General features: G+C 38.4%; 1 protein-coding gene across 1 annotated transcript in view; it reads left to right on the top strand.

The window, feature by feature from the left end:
* The window catches only part of PolrMT (mitochondrial RNA polymerase), a 603,530-nt gene that overhangs the window by 567,332 nt on the left and 13,578 nt on the right, over nt 1-22,620 (top strand). The window contains exon 31 of the mRNA XM_090391417.1: nt 8,943-9,022. Coding sequence (XP_090247543.1) covers nt 8,943-9,022 — 80 coding nt within the window. The remainder of the gene's footprint in view (nt 1-8,942; nt 9,023-22,620) is intronic.

Raw genomic sequence — 22,620 nt, 5'->3', positions numbered from 1 at the left:
TCTTGTATTTTCCTCTTGACTATTTTCTCCAAGACCTTGATAATGATTCCTGTTATGCTGATTGGGCGGTAATTATCAACAGCAGCCTTGGAAACCACCTTTATGCAGCGGAACTATTTTCCCCTCTTTCCACCCCCTTGGGACTGACCCCGACCCGAGGCTCAAATTAAACAAAATGGTCAAGGGCAGTGACAATTCTGTAGCCGCTTTACGTACGACACGAACTGGTATACCATCCAATCCCACAGATGTATTGACATTGAGGTTCTGTAATAGACTAGTTACCTCTACTTCATTCATCACAATTCCAGTATAAGCTGTTGGTTCTTCCATTCCTGCAAAGTCTCCACCTGGATGATATACCCTTGCAAAGTGCTCGCTCAGTAATTCCACTATATTGACTGATTCGGTTACCTCCCTACCTTCAGCATTTTTTAAGATCATTCTACCATGAACATTTTTCCTTTTACTTGCAACATATTAAAAAAACTGTTTGGGATTCTCTTTAGCCTGCATGGCCAATTTTCTTTCGTAATCCACTTTTGCTTTTCTTACCACCCTTGTTACCATCCTGACCTGAGCTTTATACTGTTCCTGCACCTGCTGGTCACCTTTCTCCTTAAATTCCCTCCACAATTGTTTCTTTTTTTGCAGCTCAAGCTTAATAGTGTTATTCATCCATTTAACCCCTACTTGATTTATTATTCGGACTCTTGGTATACAGTCAACCATTGCCTCCTGCAAACACTTCTTAACCACCTCCCATGCACTATCAACATCCAGCCCTTGCATTTTACATGCCATAGCACTGAACCAAGCACACACCTAAGCTTGTCATACTTACCAGCCTTGTAATTCCACATGTACCCTGTCTTAATTGTAAATTCCACTCCTTTAGCCACCTCCCAAAGTCATGACCTTATGGTCACTCTCACCAATTGGTGGCAAAATGGTCATGTTCGTTATAGCCACATTCTCAGTTGCAATTACTAGGTCAAGCACTCTCTGCCCCCTGGTATTTTCCACTACATGCTGCCGCAGATAGTTGTCCCTTAATAACTGCATAAAATCCAATTCCTTCCTCCCATGTGCCCTCTCCTCTTTCCAGTCAATGTTACCATAATTGAAATCACCCATAATAATTACCCTTCTTCCACTCATTTCTTCTATTTGCCTATGCATACTATCCCCACCATCGATTCCATCACCTGGTCTATAGCAGCACCCAATTGTATATTTTGTTCTGCTAGAGTCTATCTCACACCAAACAGCCTCAAATGTGCTCTTTTCTCTATCCTGCAGTTCAACTTCTATACTCCTTGGCTGCAACTCATCAGCTATCATCAATAACACTCATCCCCCCCTTTTTATTCACCCTGTCACTCCTGAACACGCTATACCCGTCACATTCAATCCCACTAGCTTTATCATCTGCTGTCAGCCATATTTCACTAATACCAACAACCTGTGGTCTGGAAGTGCCACCCAAGGCCAAAAACTCTTCCCTCTTGTTCCTAATACTGCTGGCATTAGTGTACATGAATTGCAGAAGTCCATTTGTCCCATCCCTACTTTGATGCCTATACTAACTATCCCATTCTGATTTGTTGTCCTTCGTACTCGCTCAGGCATAATATACTCATTCATACACTCAACTACCTCCCTAAAGTCTGCATATCCACTCCCCCCCTTCTTAATAAATCTAGTTTCCCTGAGTCTGTACATCCACTTCCACATCATTCATCAACACTTTTTCAAGCCTCCGTACACCAACTCCATTCAAATGTAACCCATCCATCTTATATAAGTCCTTTTACCCATCAAACTCATTCCACACATCCACAAATTCCATACCACTCTCCATGCATAATCCATGCATAAAGTCATTGGCAATTATGGCCCTCCTTCTAAACACTTCACTGTCATACCACGGTAAAATACTCACTATCCTAACTCTCTCACTCTTCTCTTTTGCTACCTCAAGTAATTCCCTCACATCCTCTTTCATTTCCATTTTGTCCTCTTTCAAATCATTTGTTCCTGCCACGATTATCATCTCTTTCACCCTCTGTTTTTGCACTCGAATAGATTCGCTGACGTTCTTTATGTTCGCACCCGGCTGGTACGACTTCGTTAAACTCTCAATTATTACGCCTATTAATAGCGAATCCCCATACAGCACTCGCTCCTTCATTTTATTGACGTTTGCGAACATTCTATTATTTGTCGTCACAGACTTATGCCGGTTATTAGTTGGTACGTTCAGCACACATTTTTCAATATGCTCCAGTTGCCTTTTCGCTCTGTGTATCGCACCATTCAAACGCACAATTTCACTACTCGCATTTATCTCACCACTTTCATTATCAATCAAGTCATCCATTCGTTCTGTATTTCTACCTTCATTTACACTTTCTGAAATGAAGGAAAGAGAACTATAACAGGAATCAGAAATGCTAAAGGTGTCATAAAAACTGAAGATGAGGATATTCTAGATGTCTGGAGTAATTACTTTGTAAGATTGCTAAATGAAGCAAGAATTGTCAGCATGGTGGTAGAAAACTCCCAACAGGTATGCAGTCAGGAATACAATTCCATACTTTTAAGTAGAAAAATCCATCAAAAACCTGAAATATGGAAAGGCACTTGGAGTAAATGAAATTCAACCATAAATGCTAAAATGATGATGATGATTTAACCCTTTTAGTATGTATCTGACTCTTGGTAACTTTTTAGGCAAGTGTTCTTGCCACAAAGTATTTCCGGTGAGATTTTTACAGGGTAGTTTACCACTGCTTTCCCCCTCCCCTCATTTTATCTGAGTTCAAAAATTAGCATATAGCTGATGAATCAGACCTATGGCTGTAATTCATGTGTGTGTTCACAGGACCAGTTTGCCTGTTCTGAGGGACGAAACCAGCTAACTCGCCTTTAGTCAAAAGACACCAGATAAAGGTTGCTCATGTCATGGAAGGGAATCGAACCCAGGTCTTTCCAACCAAAGGGATTTGTCTATAGACTGCTGAGCTACTCAAGCTCTAATGCTAAAATATGGAGATAAAAAAGTTTTACAGTGGCTGCACTGCATAATTCAGAAGGCCTGATCAGATGGTTGAATTCCGGATGGTTCCAATGCGATGAAAAACAATGGCGACCAAGACTTTGCCGTCTTTGTTCAAAAACTTCATTGTAAGGGAATTCATCCAGTGTGATGTATGTGGTATGTATGCATTCCTGAAAGAGCCTGGAGTTTGGATAGATAATGATAGTGGTGGGAGACTGTGCCAAAAGTATAAGGAAAGTGAGAATTGAAGTGTGGGTCAGGTCGTGAGATAGTTGTTGTAGAAGAAAGCCAGAATGTGAGAGAAAATAGTGGTTTGATAGTAAATTGTGATGTTGTACAAGATAGCAATGATGAAAGAGAGTGTGGAAGTAATTATACAGAGAGAGAGAAAATGGTTTGAATGTTGAAAAAAATGAGAAATTAGCTGTAATGAGTGAGATCGCACGGTTACTCCATGGAACCGTGCGATCTCACTCATTACAGCTAATTTCTCATTTTTTTCAACATTCAAACCATACATAGGGCGAAGCGGTAGTTGGAGCGACTGCAGAACTCTTTTCGAAGCGCCTCGGCAAACGGAAATAAGCAAGTGTACGAAAGGAATAGTATGCGTATGATTGGGAGTGTTTCAGAAATGAAGGAAAGAGTGTTGTACGGTGACTCGTTAGTAAGAGGTGTGATAGATGAGAGTTTGACTAAATCGTACTTACGGGTGCGAAAATTAAGGATGTAAGTGAGAGTATTAGAGCGCAGAAGCTGAGGGTGAAAGAAATAATAGTTGTAGAGGGAACGAATGATTTGAAAGGAGATAAATTTGATATGAGAGAGGACGTTAAGGAATTATTAGAGGTAGCTAAAGAAAGAGTGACAGAGTTAAGATAGTGAGTCTGTTGCCACAGTATGACAGAGAACAGTTTAGGAGGAGGGCCATAATCACAAATGACTTTATGCACAGGTTATGCAGATGGTGTGGTGTGGAATTTTGGAGTGAGTTGGATGGGCGAAAGGATTTGTGCAAGATGGATGAATTACATTTGAATAGATTTGGTGTGCAAAGACTGCAAAAAGTGTTGCTGAGTGAAGTGAGAGTGGATGTGCAAAATCAGGGAAACTAGAACAATTAAGGAGGGGAGGAAGTGGATATGCAGACATCAGTGAGGCAGTTGAATGTAAGAATGTTTATAATGTGTCCGAGCCAGTATGAAGGACAAGAAATCAGAATGTGATAGTTAGTATAACACATCAAGATAGGGGTGGGACAAATGGTCCTCTGCATATCATGTATACTAATGCCAGGAGTATTAGGAACAACAAGGAAGAATTTTTGGCCTTGGTTGGCTCTTCCTGGCCACAGGTTATTGACATTAGTGAAACATGGCTGACAGAAGATGATATAGTTAGTGGGATAGAATGTGTACAGGAGGGACAGAGAGAATAAAATCGGGGGGGGGGGGGGTATTGATGATAGCTGATGAACTGCGACCAAGGAGAATAGAAGTTGTATTACAGGATAGTGAAAAGAGCTCATTTGAGTTTATTTGGTGTGAGATTGAGACTAACGGAACAAAATGTACAGTTGGGTGCTGCTATAGACCAGGTGATGGAATAGATGGTGGAGATAGTATGCATAGACAAATTGATGAAATGAGTGGAAGGAGGGTAATTATTATGGGCGATTTCAACTTGGTAACATTGATTGCAAGGACGAGAGGACACATGTGAGGAAGGAACTGGATTTTATTCAGTTATTGAGGGATAACTATCTGAGACAGCATGTAATGGAAAATACTAGGGGTTCGAGAGTGCTTGACCTAGTAATAGTATCTGAGTGACTGTAACGAATATGACCATTTTGCTACCTATTTGTGAGAGTGATCATAGGGTCTTGACCTGGGAGGGGTGGCTAAATGTGTGAAATTTTCAATTAAGACAGGGTACATGTGGAATTACCATGCTGGCAAGTATGACAAGCTTAGGAGATTGCTTGGTTCAGTGCCATGGCATGTAAAACTGCAAGGGCTGGATGTTAGTAAAAGATAGTAAAAGAAAAACTATACATGGCAGAATGATTTTAAAGAATGCCGATGGTAAGGAGGTCACTGAATCAGTCGATATAGTGGAATTACTGAGTGAGCACTTTGCAAGAGTATATGATCCAGGTGGTGACGTTGAAGGAATGAAGGAACCATTAGTTTATATGGGAATTGTGGTGAATGAAGTGGAGGTGAATAGTCTATTACAGACCTTAATGTGAATACATCTGTGGGATTAGATGGTATACTGGCACGGGTCTTACGTGAAGCGGCTAAAGAATTATCAGTGCCCTTGACCACGTTGTTTAATCTGAGTCTCGGGTCTGGTTTAGTCCCGAAGGTGTGGAAAGAGGGGAAAATAGTTCCACTGCATAAAGGATGATCGAAGACTACTGTTACAAATTACCGACCGATCAGCATATCAGGAGTCATTCTCAAGGTCTTGGAGAAAGTAGTCAAGGGAAAAATACAGGAATGGATTGATGAAAATGAGATACTGTATGGGGGACAGCATGGATTTGTGAAGGGTAGACCATGCTTCAGTAACTTGCTCAAGTTTATAACACAGTGACGGCTGGACCTGGCTAAGGCCTTTGACAGGATACCACATGGAAGTCTAATCCGTAAACTGCAACATATGGGAATGGATATAAGGTTGGTGAGATGGATAGGAGGGTGGTTGATGGAGAGATACCAGAGAGTAGTTTACTCAGGAGTAGAGTCCAAAAGATGGCCTGTGACTAGTGGTGTGCCGCAGGGTTCAGTTCTTGGATCACTGCTGTTTAATTTGTTCATTAACGATATAGGGAAGGATCTGAGAGGAACAGTTCATTTATTCGCTGATGATGCTAAATTGGGTAGGGCAATAGTGAATGCAGAAGATGTCAAAATCTTGCAGGATGATTTGGATAAATTGGAGGTCTGGGCTAAGGATAACGGATGTCAATTTAATGTGGTAAAATGTAAGGTTATGCATTTTGGGGTGAAAAGATTAGCAGCAGTATATCACATTGGTGGAACTGTACTCCAGGAGATTGATGAGGCCAGGGACTTGGGAGTGTTGGTGGATAGGGAGTTGAAGTTTTTTTTTGGGGGGGGGGGGGGGGGGGCATCACAAAAGTGGCTAAATCAGCTCATCAAATCACTTGTCTGCTGAAGAATACTTTGACGAGCAAAGATAAGCAAGTTATTGTTCTTCTGTATCGAGCCTTGATAAGACTCCATCTTGATTACTGTGCCCAGATCTCGTCACCTAGGTTTCTTCTTGATGGGGAGGAGGAGGTTGAGAGGATCCAGAGGTGAGTGACCAAGATGATAGCAAAAGATGTCAAAATTTTGCAGGATGATTTGGATAGATTGGAGGCCTGGGCTAAGGAGAATGGATGTCAATTTAATGTGGCAAAATGTAAGGTCTATGGAATGAACCTTATAAAAACAGGTTGAAGATTTGTGGGTTGCAGAAATTGGTTGATAGGAGACCACCAGATGAGTGCCACTGAAAAAAAGTTGCTCGGAGAAGTCGGAAGTAAAGACAATGCTGATTTGTTTCTACGATTCCAAGGGCATTATCCACAAAGAATTCGTTCCACCTGGCCAAACGGTCAATGGTGTGTTTCATCTCGAAGTTTTTAAGTGATTAATAGCAAGAATTCATCGCGTATGGCATGAATATCGTGATGCAGGCAGCTGGTCACTTTTACATGATAATGCACCATCTCATCATTCGAACATTGTGAGACAGGTTTTGAGAAAAAACCAAGTTTGTGTGTTGGATCACTTGCAGTATTCACCTGATTTAGCACCTGTGATTTGTTTTTCTTCCCCCGACTTCATTTGCCAATAAAAGGAAAGCGATACGACACTATTGAAAACATTCAAGTGGCAGTAACCACAACCCTCAACAGTATCCCAAAAACCAATATAAAAAACTCATTTAACAAATTAATTGACCATGCCAAATGCTGTATTGAAGCTGAGGGAGAGTATATCGATTGAAATGAATGATTTGAATAATTATAATTGGTCTGTGTTTTATTTTTTATCAAAAGTTCGGTTTCTTTTTGGACAGAGGGTGAATGTGTGTCCAAAATCATCTTAACTGAGTGTTTCTTCTTCATAGAAAAAAAAAAAAAAGGCAATCTCAGAGTTGGACCATGAATGGTCTGACAGTAGCAAAATATATATATATATATATACAGGGTGTTCGGGATAAATTTGACATATTTATAATTAATTATATTTTTCCGTAAGTTACATGTATTAACACACACTTCTCTTCATTTAAAAGTTTGGACCCTTCTTCATTCATATACAAGATGTCAGAAAGGATGGATAGCTGGAACCCACCTGAATCATGGAAGAGAATAACTTGTATCATGATGATTCGTGCCCGCCATCAAAATAAGGATATTACGACTGCTGCCCAATGCTCCCTGAATACAGTAAAAACAATCAGGCATGAACTAAAGACTTGCAATGATGACTACGAGGATGTAGCAAGAAGAAAGATCCCTAGCAGACGATCTGATTGCGTTCGTACAGCAGAATTCCTCGCAAATCTGCAGGAACAGGTGTTGAAGAACCCTGGCATTGGAATTCGGGCTTTGTTCGTGGAGTTGCTAACTGTAGTGAAGCCCTGGATAACAAGGGTAGCCAATGGTAGGCCGTATGTATGGCAGCAGGATTCGGCCCCTTGCCACACCTCTGGGAAAAGTCAAAAATGGTTGTCTGAAAATTTCTACGACTTCACCAGTCCAAATGTTTGGCCTCCAAACTCCCCAGACCTTAACCCCCATGGATTATTTTGTATGGGGCGCAGTTGAAAAAGACACCAATCGCACTTCCAGTAATACAAAAGCCCAGTTAATGGATAAAATAAAAACAGTTTTTGCGGCCCTTCCCAGGGAGACTGTAGCATCAGCTTGTTCGAGGTTCCGAAGCAGAATTGAAGCTGTGATCGATGCTAATGGTGGTTATTTTGAGTAAATCTTGTTGATAGTATTGTAATTAACTCTGCCTGTAATGTTTTTTTGTCAATTCATTAAATTTAATAGATACAAAGAAGATTTTCTTTTTCCTTACGAAACTGTCAAATTTATCCCGAACACCCTGTATATATATATACAAAGCATTTAAAAATGTATATGTGAAAATATCTAGCATGTAATTTTTTTGCTTCATACTGCTCAGCATTTCCCAAAAAATTATATTTTGATAACTGGATGTATTAAATACACTGAAAAGTGCAACAAAAACAATTACTTCATTCTCAAATGGCTGTCTAGGCTGAAGGGATAAACTTGCAGAATCGGATTAATTTTGCTTTACAGCCACCTATTAAAATTTCAAATTTTTATTTTGTCCACATAAAATTTTTGGCTTTAAAGTCTGCTGTTTTGAATGTTTTTGCAAATTTTTCAGTTTTCAGTCAAGGTGATTTGCAAATACATATTCCACTTCATTCTTAATGTTAACTAAAACAAAGAAATTAAGGCTTGTGGATTCAACATAAAGTCTAAAAAAATCAAAAAAAAAACGTTATCTTAATAAAAATTAGCATTTTCTGAAAATGCAAATTTAAAAAAAAGTACACACCTTATGCAACAAAATCAGTAAAAAATCAGAAATTGGAGAGTCTGAAAATAATAATGATTAATTTCAAAAACTTCTGAAATTATAAGAATTCTGTAGATCTACTAAAATAAAAATGACTGCCATTAATTATATAATGCCAGGAAGAAATCTGGAAAAAAATTTTTTTTTTCTTCATCTAAAGGATAGCATGATGAAATACTAACAATATTAAGATGAAAAGATTTTTAACTGATAATTGCCTTGATTTGCAGTAACAAATCCACAGACAGCTGCAAAATTACCCAAGCACAGCAAAGGCTAAAGGAACTATTTCAACATATTCCGGAAAAAGGTAACACGCCAGTTAATTCTGTCTGTGAAATTTTTATACTTAGAAGGAAATTAATTTTAGTTTAGAAATTGTTATATCATGTAGATGCAGGATAGCCAACTTGCACTAATGAGAATCGAATTTATATTCCAATATTCTAATAAGCAGATATACAGATTTGTGTGTGTGTGCCATCTAGTCTTACTGCTGATTACGAAGTGTAGTTTTTCCTACTTTGTTCACCACTATGCTTTTCTTAATATGTTAAAATTTAATTTAAAATAAGATATGTAACATGAGCATTGCTCTGGGAAAATTCATTAGACAAATATAAAAGTGTACTATGGTAATCCCTGCCAGTATCAAATTAATTGTTAATTAATTTGATACTGGCAGGGATTACCACAGTACACACACTATTTACTGATAATTGTCTGGGCACTTGAGTAATTTATAACTGATACCAGCAGGCGAACCCTGGTATTGGGTATGTCCACCTTTTGGTTTGATCACCTCCTGCACCCTTTTAGGGAGTCTTTCGACAGCTCTGGACCTCAGTTGCCACTCCAGTTCATCCCACAGGTGTTTGATGGGGTTGAGGTCAGGACTCTGTGCAGGCCAGGGCAGTCATTTAACACCCATCTCTTCATACCATTCTATAACAGCTGCAGCTTTGTGGCATGGAGCATTGTTGCCTTGATAGTAACATAGGTCCGTTCCATAAAAACTCCACAGCGTAGGCAGCATCTGAATATCATAATACTGAGCTGCCTTCATAGAACCACCGACGACAACAACCAGTGGTCCCGCTCCAAACCAGCTGATGCACCCCACACCATTACTCCTTTACCACCAAACTTTACTGTGGGTACGTGACACTGTGATAACAAACATTCACCAAGCTGCCTCCACACCCACATCTTGCCATCAGACTGGAAACAGGTGAATTCATAGCTCCAGGGTGCCATTTTCCACTGGTCAGTTGTCTAGTTCACATGCTCTTTGCACCAGGCCAGACGAACTGCCTTGTTCGTTGTTGTAATGTTCGGTTTGTGTGCCGCTACTCTACTGTAGAAACCCAGTAAATGGAGTTCTTTTCATACAGTATTAGGGCACACTATGGCATTACTGGTGCTCTGGAACTCATTTTAACATCCCTGTGTCTCTGTCAGTCATTTTTGTCAGCTACATGGGTATTTTCATGTACTAGTAATGCCAGAACATCTCCATTTGTCGATCACATTGCCAATTGTTGATTTTGGATGTTCCAGTTGAGTGGCAATGGCACATATGGACATGCCACCAATGTAACAGCCCACAATGACACCCTCTCTTGAAGTCACTGAGTTCACGTTGCATTGCCATACCACTGGTATTCAACTGCTACAATTAAATACTGCTTCCTATGTTATTAACAAACCTGGAATGTTCCATAACTTCAAACACAGGGGTGTGTCCAGACAATTGTGTGTGTGTGTGTGTGTGTGTGTGTGTGTGTGTGTGTGTGTGTGTGTGTGTGTGTGTGTGTGTGTGTGTGTGTGTGTGTGTGTGTGTGCATTATCTACCAATAATTACTAGTAAAATACACACACACACACATTCTTTGGGCACTGCATTTAATCTATCTTACTATCACAAACCAAGGAATGGAACAACAGATCAATACAGGGGTAGTGTAAAGCTGTAAAAAAAATACCTCTGAAACATGACACACTCACATGTAATGTTGTCCCGAACAGCTTTATAGGGATGAAACTCTAACTCTCTCCCAAGTAACAACACTTGAATAGCTTAAGCATTATAAAGAGGCTTCAGTTATCAAAGTTTGATAATTGAAAATGACCAACAGTTCCACATTTGTGGACAGAGTGCACAGTTTACTAGCAATTTACTCACACTTCCACGTCGACTTTACCAACATCCAAACTCAATCTGTTATTCAGTGCTGAACCTCAACTGTCATCCTCTACAACTCATCTTAAATTTATAAATTGCATCATGCATGGTGCTTTCCATTAGAAGGTAAGAACATGATATTCCATAATCTGGTATCATGCCAAAGGTTATCAAACCTGAAATCTCCTTTAAACAGTGGTTTCCATAAATTAAAGAACAAAGAGGAAAATTACAATAACTCAAACTGTATGACGAACTTTTATGCAATTTGGTGAAGTATGATATGAGATGTGAAAGAAACATCCACAAAACTTGTAAATAAATAGTTTAATTCTGTAACAAATGGATACATGAAGACAATGGTGAAAAATAAGAGGTCAAAATGAGATTGTCAGAGTACTTCAGTGAGGAATGTGCTCATCACAGCAAAACAGTACTTATGACAACGTTTCATACTCTTTGTAGTGGTATCATGTGGTATTACTCCTGCAAATCTCTCCTAAGTCCCTAAGGGTTTTGGAGAGGAGAGAGCAGAAACATAGCAACTAGCTACCTAGAACATCCCAGACATGTTCAGTAGCATTAAAATCAGAAAACCTAGCTGGCCAGTCCATCTGTACAATAGCCTCTTCTGGAAGATATTGATCCATAAGCTTCGCTCAGTGAGGACAAGTATTATCATCTTGTACGATAAATGTTTCCCTTATCACTATGGATAAATATAGGAGTTCAGGACCTCTTCTCTATAAGTTGCAGGTTTCATGGTTCCGCTAGAAAGAACATGTAAATCTGTGCATCCACCCAACAAGCTGCATCTGTAAACTATCACACTACCACCACCATAATCGTCCCTGTCACAGATATTAGAGGGATGATGATATGTCCCTGGTTCTCTTGAGGTCAGAGCACATCTGGTATCACTTTGCTGAGCAAATTGGGACTCATTCTTAAACAACACTGACCCCATTGGTCTTGAGTCCAGTTTGCATAAAGGCTAGCCCATTTCAAATGTTCTCTCCTGTGGCATTGGGATAATGCAGACTGGTTGCCTAGCATACAGCCCACCTTTATGAAGCCTTCTGCACACAGTGCAAACAGATACCAATATTTCTGTAGCCACTGTAAGATCAGATGGTCAGATTGTAGACGATTCAGGGTAGCACTCCTGTTTTGGTGAGCAGATAATCACACATATTGGTCACCTATTGTGGTTATAGCCTGTGGCCTTCCTTCACTGTTTCACAGGGATGCTGTTCGTGACTGTTGGAATTGGTACGGAAATACTTTTATTGGGATTATATTGATCAAGTGCATATAACCACAACTAAGTTATACCAACTAGTTTCACCAACCAAGTCTGTTGGCATCTTCAGGGTACATAACTGATGTACGGCACTAAAAAGTAAAAAACTGTTTCAAACTATAATCAACCGATTCCAATTATATTAAACAAAGAACAGAGCGCGTACAATACATTCATAGAGCGTGGATGATATCACTTGTTGTTATTTAGGAACGTTCTATAGTTGGCACTGTAATTCAGTTCTGGCAAGTTGAAAGATCTGATAAGGGTCTTCCAGATCACGGGCAAGATTAGTCCTTGGTTCCTGTTAAGGTTTTGTGTACAGCGGGCAACTGTTGTGGCCTCCTTAAAAATTCGGGAGCGGAAGTCCTCCTCCATGTAAGGAATTGTGCTTCTATCCCACTCTATGGTATGGTTCGTTCTTGAGAAATGAAAAGCTAATCCTGATTTTTCTTCTCTGTTATTATTGACATAACCTATGCGTTCTTTTTGCCTAATTTCAAGGCTCCTTGAAGTTTGACCGATGTAATTCAAGCCGCACGAGCATGGTATGTTATAAACTCCAGCATATTTGGAGAAAGGATGACTATCTTTTGGAGATCTTAAGAATTGTCTAATCGTTTCTGTGGGTTTAAAGGCCACTCTTATTTTATGTGGTCTAAGGAGTCTAAGGAGTGGCCTTTAAACCCACAGAAATGATTAGACAATTCTTAAGATCTCCAAAAGATAGCCATCCTTTCTCCAGAGAAGAAAAATCGGGATTAGCTTTTCGTTTCTCAAGAACGAACCATACCATAGAGTGGGTATAGAAGCACAATTCCTTACATAGAGGAGGACTTCTGCTCCCGAATTTTTAAGGAGGCCACAACAGTTGCCCGCTGTACACGAAACCTTAACAGGAACCAAGGACTAATCTTGCCTGTGATCTGGAAGACCCTTATCAGATCCTTCAACTCGCCAGAACTGAATTACAGTGCCAACTATAGAACGTTCCTAAATAACAACAAGTGATATCATCTACGCTCTATGAATGTATTGTACGCGCTCTGTTCTTTGTTTAATATAATTGGAATCGGTTGATTATAGTTTGTAACAGTTTTTTACTTTTTAGTGCCGTACATCAGTTATGTACCCTGAAGATGCCAACAGACTTAATTGGTGAAACTAGTTGGTATAACTTAGTTGTTGTTATATGCACTTGATCAATATAATCCCAATAAAAGTATTTCCAGAGCTTTTTGGTCAAGAAAATTAAACGTTTTTTTAACATGTTGGAATTGGTTTCACAGTGAACTGGTTTCACTGTGAACAAAGGAACAACTTGCCTGCACCCACCTGACATTGGCCAGCTTCTGATCTTATGATGGCTCACCATTTGAATTCATTGCTTAAATGATGTCTTACAGCTATATTACAGCGAGAATTTTGTTATAGCAAAATGTCTTGTTCTCATTCCAGAGATGAAATAGAAATCCAGCCCATAATGCCTGCTTTTATGCCATGGTTTATTTGCATATACTGTTGACAGGACCACTTATTTGTATATAATAACAAGTCTCAGTGTCACTGTGATTCCCCCCCCCTTATTTTACACTAGTTTCCATAACCAGTGGCTCTTCTTGGGCCCAAGATTTCCTTACCACATTTTGTGCCTTTATTTCCTTCTTTTACTTCTCTCCTAATTCTGATTATGACTTTTTTGATTATTTGGCCCTTGGCCATATTGTTTAATCTAAGTCTCAGCTCTGGGTTAGTCCCAAGAGGGGGGAATAGTTCCATTGCATAAAGAAGGCTTCAAGACTGATGTAGCAAATTACCGGCCGATCAGCATATCAGGAGTTGTTGTCAAAATATTAGAAGAGTTGGTCAAAAGCAAAATACAGGAATAGATAGATGGAAATGAGGGACAACGTGGTTTTGTGAAAGGTAGGTCATGCCTCAATAACTTGATCACATTTTATAATAAAGTGACAGCTGAGTTGGATAAAGGTTTACAGTGATACTGCTGGACTTTGCAAAAGCCTTGGACAGGATACTACATGGAATTCTAACCAGTAAACTGCAGCACATGGGAATGATATAGGGCTGGTGGGTAGAAGGGTGGTTGATGGAGAGATATCAGAGAGTACTTTATTCAGGAGTAGAGTCCAAAAGAAGGCCTGTGACTAGTGATAAGCCACAGGGTTCTGTTCTTGGACCGCTACTGGTTAATTTACATTAATGAATATAGTAAAGGATCTGAGAGGAACTGTTCAGTTGTTTACTGATGATGCAAAGTTGGGTAGAGGAAGAATTAATACAGATGATTAAAATACAATTTTTATTAATACTGACCATTTTAAAACAAACTTATATTATAGCCTACTAGTTTCGCCAGCAGACTGTCTGGCTTTTTCAAGGCGTTTACGGAAAGACATAAAAACTAGTAAATGCAAATTGAAAGGAACATAAAAAACATTGTAAACCAACTAGTAGCTGAGGTTATATGTTTGCGTGACAGAGAGGACTTATTGTTCTTATTCATTATCATGCATGCGTGTTTGTTGTAAATGTGCAATGTGATTACTGGCAAGCTGTAGTTCAGATTGATTAAGAGAGAGGATCAGGTTTTTCCATGAACTGTTTAGAATTTCACCCTGATTTCTGTTGAGGTTTCCGCCAGTTATTGACACTATTCTGGCTTCCTCGAATAAATGATGTCTGTAGTCATCGAGATATGGCATGGAACTGTTTTGCCACTCTTTCGTGTGGTTAGATGTACAGAAATGATGTGCTAAGCCAGAAGTTGTGGCTTAGCACATCATTTCTTCAACAAGAAGCCACATGTTGGTGATGTGGTTTACATCATCAACATGTTCTTTTTGTCTGATTTCTAAACTCCGTGAAGTTTGTCCGATGTAGGCAAGACCACAGGAGCAAGGAATGTAATACACTCCTGGATATTTGTAGAAAGGCACCTTATCTTTTGGGAATCCTAAAACTTGTCTGATGCTGGTGGTTGGTTTGAAGACCACTCTGATGTTGTAGGCTCTTAGTATTCTTGCTATTTGATAAGAAATTGACTTGATGAAAGGGATCACTACAGTAGAAATGTGCTGGGAGCTTGATTCTTCTTGTCTGGGGTTGTCACCGTATAGATTTTTTGATGATGTTCGGAGGATATCCATTTTGTGATAATATGTTGGCTATTAGTGAGAGTTCAGTCTGTGTATCCTCCTCTTCTGATATAAACTTTCTGGCCCTATATTTCAACATGTGGATAATGCTCAGTTTGTGTGTCTTGTGATGGTTTGAAGTATAATGAAGATATCTTCCAGTATCTGTGGGCTTTCTGTCAATCAATCTGAACTACAGCTAGCCAGTAATCACATTACACATTTACAACAAACACGCATGCGTGATAATGAATAAGAACAATAAGTCCTCTCTGTCACGCGAATGTGTAACCTTAGCTACTAGTTGGTTTACAAAGTTTTTTTATGTTCCTTTCAATTTGCATTTACTAGTTTTTATGTCTTTCCATAAATGCCTTGAAAAAGCCAGACAGTCTGCTGGCGAAACTGGTAGGCTATAATATAAGTTTGTTTTAAAATGGTCAGTGTTAATAAAATTGTATTTTAATTATAAAACGATCAAATATGTTTAGTTTAAACAGTTTAATAATACAGATGATGTCAAAATTTTGCGGGATGATTTAGATAGATTGGCAGTCTGGACAAAGGAGACTGGATGTCAGTTTAATGTGGCAAAGTGTAAGGTTATGCATTTTGGGGTGAAAAGATTACCAGCTGTATACCACATTGGTGGAACTGTACTCCAGGAAATTGACAAAGCCTGAGACTTGGAAGGGTTAGTGGACAGGAGTTTAACTGAGTAAGAGTGTAGTTAGCAAGGGTGTTAGAACTAGGTTTTTTGCTTGGAGAGTAGCGAAGGAGTGGAATAGGTTACCAGAGTCTGTTATGGGTGCCATGACTGTGAATGAATTCAAAGCAAAGTACAATAGATACTGAGCAAATGTTAGTAGTTCTTGAAATGATGTTTAGGACCTCCCTCGATGAGTCTAAGGACTTGGAGTAGTCCATAATAATAATAATATATGATCACAACAGCAAATAATCTTTCTTGGGAATTTCAGTGTCCATAATTCAAACTGGCTTTCCTTTTCCAACTTCACAGATGAAGCTGGAAGAGGAACTGGATTTTTTTTTAATGGTTGACCCCACATGTGAAATGTCATAGGCTGTATAACACTACTGTGTCATGTGGATAAGTGATTAACGAAAAAGAGGTAGCTTATTGATATGTTTCTTAAAGAGTTGGAGGTTGAACTTGGTGAGAAAAATGTTCCAAAGAATAGAGGTGGATGGAATGAAGAAAGATGAAGAAGTTTAAATATTCACCCCACAAGAGCCCATTTGTGGAAACAGGCCATACCACAAGAAGGTGGTATGGCCTGTTTACTCCAAACTTTTCCTGGCATAATCATACCATTTCTATAGTGTCATCAGCTTCCAGACAACTTGGCATCCTTTTCCACTCCAGGCACTACTTCTCTACTAAATATTTACTTACTCTGTTTAAATCTGAAATCCTACCAACCTTGGAATACTGGTCTCATGTTTGGAGTGATGCACCCAAGACCTCCCTAAAAATACTTGATGCTGTTCAGAAAAGGGAAGCATGGTTGATTGATGACATGTCTCTTATAGACTATCTTAACCCACCTTCCCATAGAAGATCAGTTTCTGCATTGTGTCTCTTCTACAGATATTTCCATGAGTCATTGTTCAGCAGAACTAGCATTTATTTCTGCCAGATATACAAGAAATTGAGTAACAGCTGCTTGACATCACTTTACAGTCAAACTGCATACTCACCGAACCTGCTACTCCTAGTTATTTTTCATTCCTTTCATTTTTTCATTGAATTCTGTGGAACAGCCTCCCTCTTGAAGCATTTCCAAAAGGCTAGAGTCTCCAACAGTTCAAGAAGAATATAAACAGATTACTCTACTTCTGACCCTACTCACACACACACATACAGCATTTGTTTACTATAGGCTCTTTTGCCTTTCATATGTAGGAGATATATATAAAATATATATATAAAGATATATATATAAAAAAAAAATTATTAAGAGTTACATTCCAGAAACCTTTACATAACATGCCTGTTGAACATTAACATTATTTTCTATTCTCTCTGCTTCATTTTATGAACACTACTATTCTTATTGCCCAACATAATTCGGTCACATGAATATTGTGAACTGATCTGTTTATTGCACAAATCTGTTTTTATGGGAGTTTTCATGTACCCAGATTTCATTCGAAATTAATTTTCAACTTGAATAATACTGCATTCTGCTAAAGTTCAATTAAATATAATTAATATAAGTTCCAAAAGTATCTAAATATGTACAGATAGGTCTCAATTAGTGCAAATAATGAATCCCATGAAGTGTTTGCATTATTCGAATTTACACTATTCTAATTTATAATTATATTTAAAATATTGTAATTGATTCCAACTCAATGGAAATAGGCAATGAAAAATTTTTAACATAAGTTTTTATGTTTATTTATAAAATACTACAGTAAAGGATAAAAAAAGAATATACTTATAATTTAAATTGTTTGTAAACAGTCACAGAATAGTTATAAAGAAAAAAATAGAAACAAAAAATTCTAAATACATTCCTGGAGGTAAGCTTATACTGATAAAAACATCTTTTTTGTCTTTCAAATGTTTTAACAGCATAGACTGAACTGTGTTTTTCTTTCTTAGGAATATAAGTTCTGGACGGCATCCTTTTCCAGAATAAACCAGTTTCATCCATATTAAATATTTGTTGATCAGTGTATTCATGATCTTTGATTACTTTTTTTTTTAATAAACATCAGCATATTTAGATGCTGTCTGGGGAAGAAGTGTCCTAGGTTTGATTCCCTTCGGAGACGTGAGGAGCTGAAGGATCTTCCTCAGCCGTAGCCAAGTTAGCCGGTTGTTATGTCATTGCTTTTTCTTATAATCTTCTTTTGTTATAAATTTACCTCTCTACAATAACTACAAGACTCTTCCAAGAATTTCTGACTTCAATATCTATATCACTTCTTATGTACTCACTCTATAAGGAAGGCAAATTCTATATCTCTGGCCAATTCCTAGATTAGTCACGTGTTTACTCTAACTATTAAAGGTTATTCCTTAATTTAGAATGAATCCTTTAAATTTCTATCTGGGGCTGTCTCCTTTTCAGATATTGACAAATTTATTTTTTTATGCTGTGCCAGCCAATATCTTAGGATAGAGGGGACTCTTATTCAGGGAGACCTTCCCAGATTTTGATGCACAGTGGTGAATAAATCTAGTACTTAAACTCATTAACTAAACACTGTACTATGGCTATGTGAATTCTGGTTTGCAGTCGTAACCTCTATAACAACATAATATACTTTTCTTTCACCCCCCCCACGCTATGGTTCAGATTAATGAGTAGTAGTTTTAATTCATATCATAGGCAAAACTCAGGTATAAAAGACAAAACATTTATTGGAATCTTAAGACACATACAACTAGACATAATCTCACATTCAGTTAGTTCATTATCATGCTAAATCAAACTATATCAAGCAATTAAGCACTCTAGTACATGAGCAATAAATCCTTCTCTTAAATTAAACATTAAACACACACAATATACTTCTAATCAATATGCTGTCTACTATGTTAGTCTCTCACATTAAACTTGTTACAATCATCTATAATCATTCCAGACAATTTGTCTTATGGAAATTAGCCACTGCTAAATAGTCACTTAAAGTTCTCTAATACTGTCCATACTCGATCATTACATTACAATTTTCCATTACATTACAATTTGATGAGCTGATTTAGCCACTTTTGCAATGTGCTCCCTAAATTTCATCTCCTTATCCACCAACACTCCCAAGTCCCTGGCCTCATCAATCTCTTGGAGTACAGTTCCACCAATGTGGTATACTGCTGCTAATCTTTTCACCCCAAAATGCATAACCTTACATTTTGTCACATTAAATTGACATCCATTCTCCTTAGCCCAGAACTCCAATCTATCTAAGTCATCCTGCAAGACTTTGACATCTTCTGCATTCACTATCGCCCTACCCAACTTTGCATCATCAGCGAACAAATGAACTGTTCCTCTTAGATATTTCCCTATATCGTTAATGAACAAATTAAACAGCAGTGGTCCAAGAACAGAACACTGCGGCACACAACTAGTCACAGGCCGTCTTTTGGACTCTGCTCCTGAATAAACTACTCTCTGTAATTTGTCAGTAATTTGTAACAGTATTCTTCGATTATCCTTTATGCAGTGGAACTATTTTCCCCTCTTTCCACGACTTCAGGACTAAACCAGACCCGAGACTCAGATTAAACGACATGGTCAAGGGCACTGATAATTCTTTAGCCACTTCACATATGACCCATGCCGGTATACCATCCAATCCCACAGATGTATTCACATTAAGGTTCTGTAATAGACTATTCACCTCCACTTCATTCATGACAATTCCCGTATAAACTAATGGTTCCTTCATTCCTTCAACGTCACCACTTGGATCATATACTCTTGCAAAGTGCTCACTCAGTAATTCCACTATATCGACTGATTCAGTGACCTCCTTACCATCAGCATTCTTTAAAATCATTCTGCCATGTGCAGGTTTTTTTTTTTGCTCACAGCATATTGAAAGAACTGTTTGGGATTCTCTTTAGCTTACATAGCTAGTTTCCTTTCTCATCTGGCCTGCACTTTATACCGTTCATGTGCCTGCAGGTCACCTTTCTCTATAAATTCCCTCCACAGTTGTTGTTTTTTTTTTTTTTTGCAGCTCAAGCTTAATGGTGTTATTCATCCATTTAACCCCTACTTGTTTTACTATTCGGACCCTAGGTATATAATCAGCCATAACCTCCTGTAAATGCTCCTTGACCACTTCCCATGCTCTATCGACATCCAGCCCTTGCAGTTTTACATGCCATGGCACTGAACCAAGCAATCTCCTAAGCTTGTCATACTTGCCAGCACGGTAATTCCACATATACCATCTTAATCGAAAATTCTACACCTTTAGCCACCTCCCAGGTCAAGACGTTATGATCAATCACTCTCACCAATAGGTGGCAACGTGGTCATATTCATTACAGTCACATTCTCAGATGCTATTACCAGGTCAAGCACTCTCAAACCGCTAGTATTTTCAATTACATGCTGTCTGAGATAGTTATCCCTTAATAATTGAATAAAATCCAGTTCCTTCCTCACATGTGTCCTCTCCTCCTTCCAATCAATGTTACCATAGTTGAAATCGTCCATAATAATTATCCTCCTTCCACTCATTTCATCAATTTGTTTATGCATACTATCTCCACCATCTATTCCATTACCTGCGAGTCTTAATCTCACACCAAATAGCTTCAAATGAGTTCTTTTCACTACCCTGTAATACAACTTCAATTCTCCTTGGCTGCAGTTCATCAGCTATCATCAATAACACTCCTCCTCCCATTTTATTCTCTCTGTCCCTCCTAAACACACACAATAAGCTACACATTCTATCCCACTAACTATATCATCTTCCGTCAGCCATGTTTCACTGATGCCAATAACCTGTGTCCAGGAAGAGCCAACCAGGGCCAAAAATTCTTCCTTCTTGTTCCTAATACTCCTGGCATTAGTATACATGAAATGCAGAGGTCCCTTTGACTCACCCCTATCTTTATGCATTATTCTAACTATCCCATTCTGAATACTTGTCCTTAGTACTGTCTTGTGTACATTATATACATTCTTAAACTCAACTATCTCACTAAAAGATATGCGATGGCCGGGAATCAAACCCGGGTCAACTGCTTGGAGGCAGTTATGCTAACCACTATACCACCATCGATTATAGTGGTGTAGGATTCTATTGATTTTTCCTGATAACCCTTTAATGTATGGGATGGCTATGGTTGTATTGTAATATATATTTTTTGATGAAGTTTTATGAAGAACTTTATTAATAGTATTTTTGTTATAGCCATTATTTATAAATGTGTTGCTAATAATCTTGAATTTTTGTTTAAGAGCTTGTTGATTAGAGCAAATTGTTATAGCTCTGTTTTTAAGGGTGTTAATGACTCCAAATTTTTGCGACAGGTGGTATGACTTAGCATGTATATATTGACCAGTATGTGTCAATTTGCGGTAAACCATGAAGGAACTGCCTGAAGGAAGATGTGTGACCATTGTATCCAGGAACACGAGCGAGTTGTGATTTTCAATTTCAATAGTAAATTGTATGCGTTCATGTTGTTTGTTTAGGTAGCTAAGGAATGTGTTTAATGTTTGTCAACCATGTGGCCAGATAATGAAAACATCATCAACATATCTAAGCCACACTATAAGTTGTACAGTAAAAGAATCAAGAGCACTTTACTTAAATATAAGCCAATAGGCTTCATTTCGACGATGCAACATCAACCAAACCGGGGGGATATTAAATCCTACATTGTTTCAAAACCGAATAAGAAACTGAAAGATCAGAATCAAAGAGTTCCATGCCGAATATAGTAAACTATAAAAGTATCGGCGACTACTAGCGTAAGCTAAAGCACGTAGTACAAAGTACGTAGTAGAAACTAGGTACTTTGTACTGGGCCACTCATAGCAAAGGTGGGTAAAGCCCTGATCACTATTCTTAGTATTTCCCATAATGTAAAACACATCTCCTAGGAGATGTATGATGTTATACAGTCACTTCTTGGCCATCAGACACTGTTAAAAAACTTATACTCCATTACACCCATTCTCCCAGAATATATGGTGTTCCTAAAGTACACGAACAAAACTTTCTGCTTCGACTGATAGTTGAAGGAATAGACAGCCCTAATTATCACCTAGCTAAGAAATTAGTGTCAATGCTCAAGTAGTTGGTAGGTCATTCCACCTCCTATATAAAGAACACAAAACACTTTATAAACAAAATTAAGAACATAACGCTTCGAAAAGATTATTTATTAGTCAGTTTTGACGTTTCTGCCCTTTTCACAAATATCCCAATCAGTGACACAGTTCTTCTCCTACAGAACAAATTTCCGCCCAACATTATGGCCCTCTTTTTCCACATACTACGTTATGGTTACTTCGTGTGGCAAAATAAATTTTACCTACAAAAAGAAGGTACGGCCATGGGCTCACCACTACCCCTACAGGGTGGCTTAGATGTGTTGACAATGTTTTCGTTATTTGGCCACACGGTCAACAAACATTAAACACATTCCTTAGCCACCTAAAGAAACAACATGAATGCATACAATTTACTATTGAAATTGAAAATCAGAACTCGCTCCCATTCATGGACACACTGGTCACCCATCTTCCCTCAGGCAG

The sequence above is a fragment of the Typopeltis vanoorti genome, chromosome 4 (assembly GCF_054136105.1).
Source record: "Typopeltis vanoorti isolate ZY-2024b chromosome 4, IOZ_Tvanoo_1.0, whole genome shotgun sequence".
In the NCBI taxonomy this organism is placed as follows: domain Eukaryota; kingdom Metazoa; phylum Arthropoda; class Arachnida; order Uropygi; family Thelyphonidae; genus Typopeltis; species Typopeltis vanoorti.
This window is presented reverse-complemented; position numbering and strand designations above follow the sequence as displayed.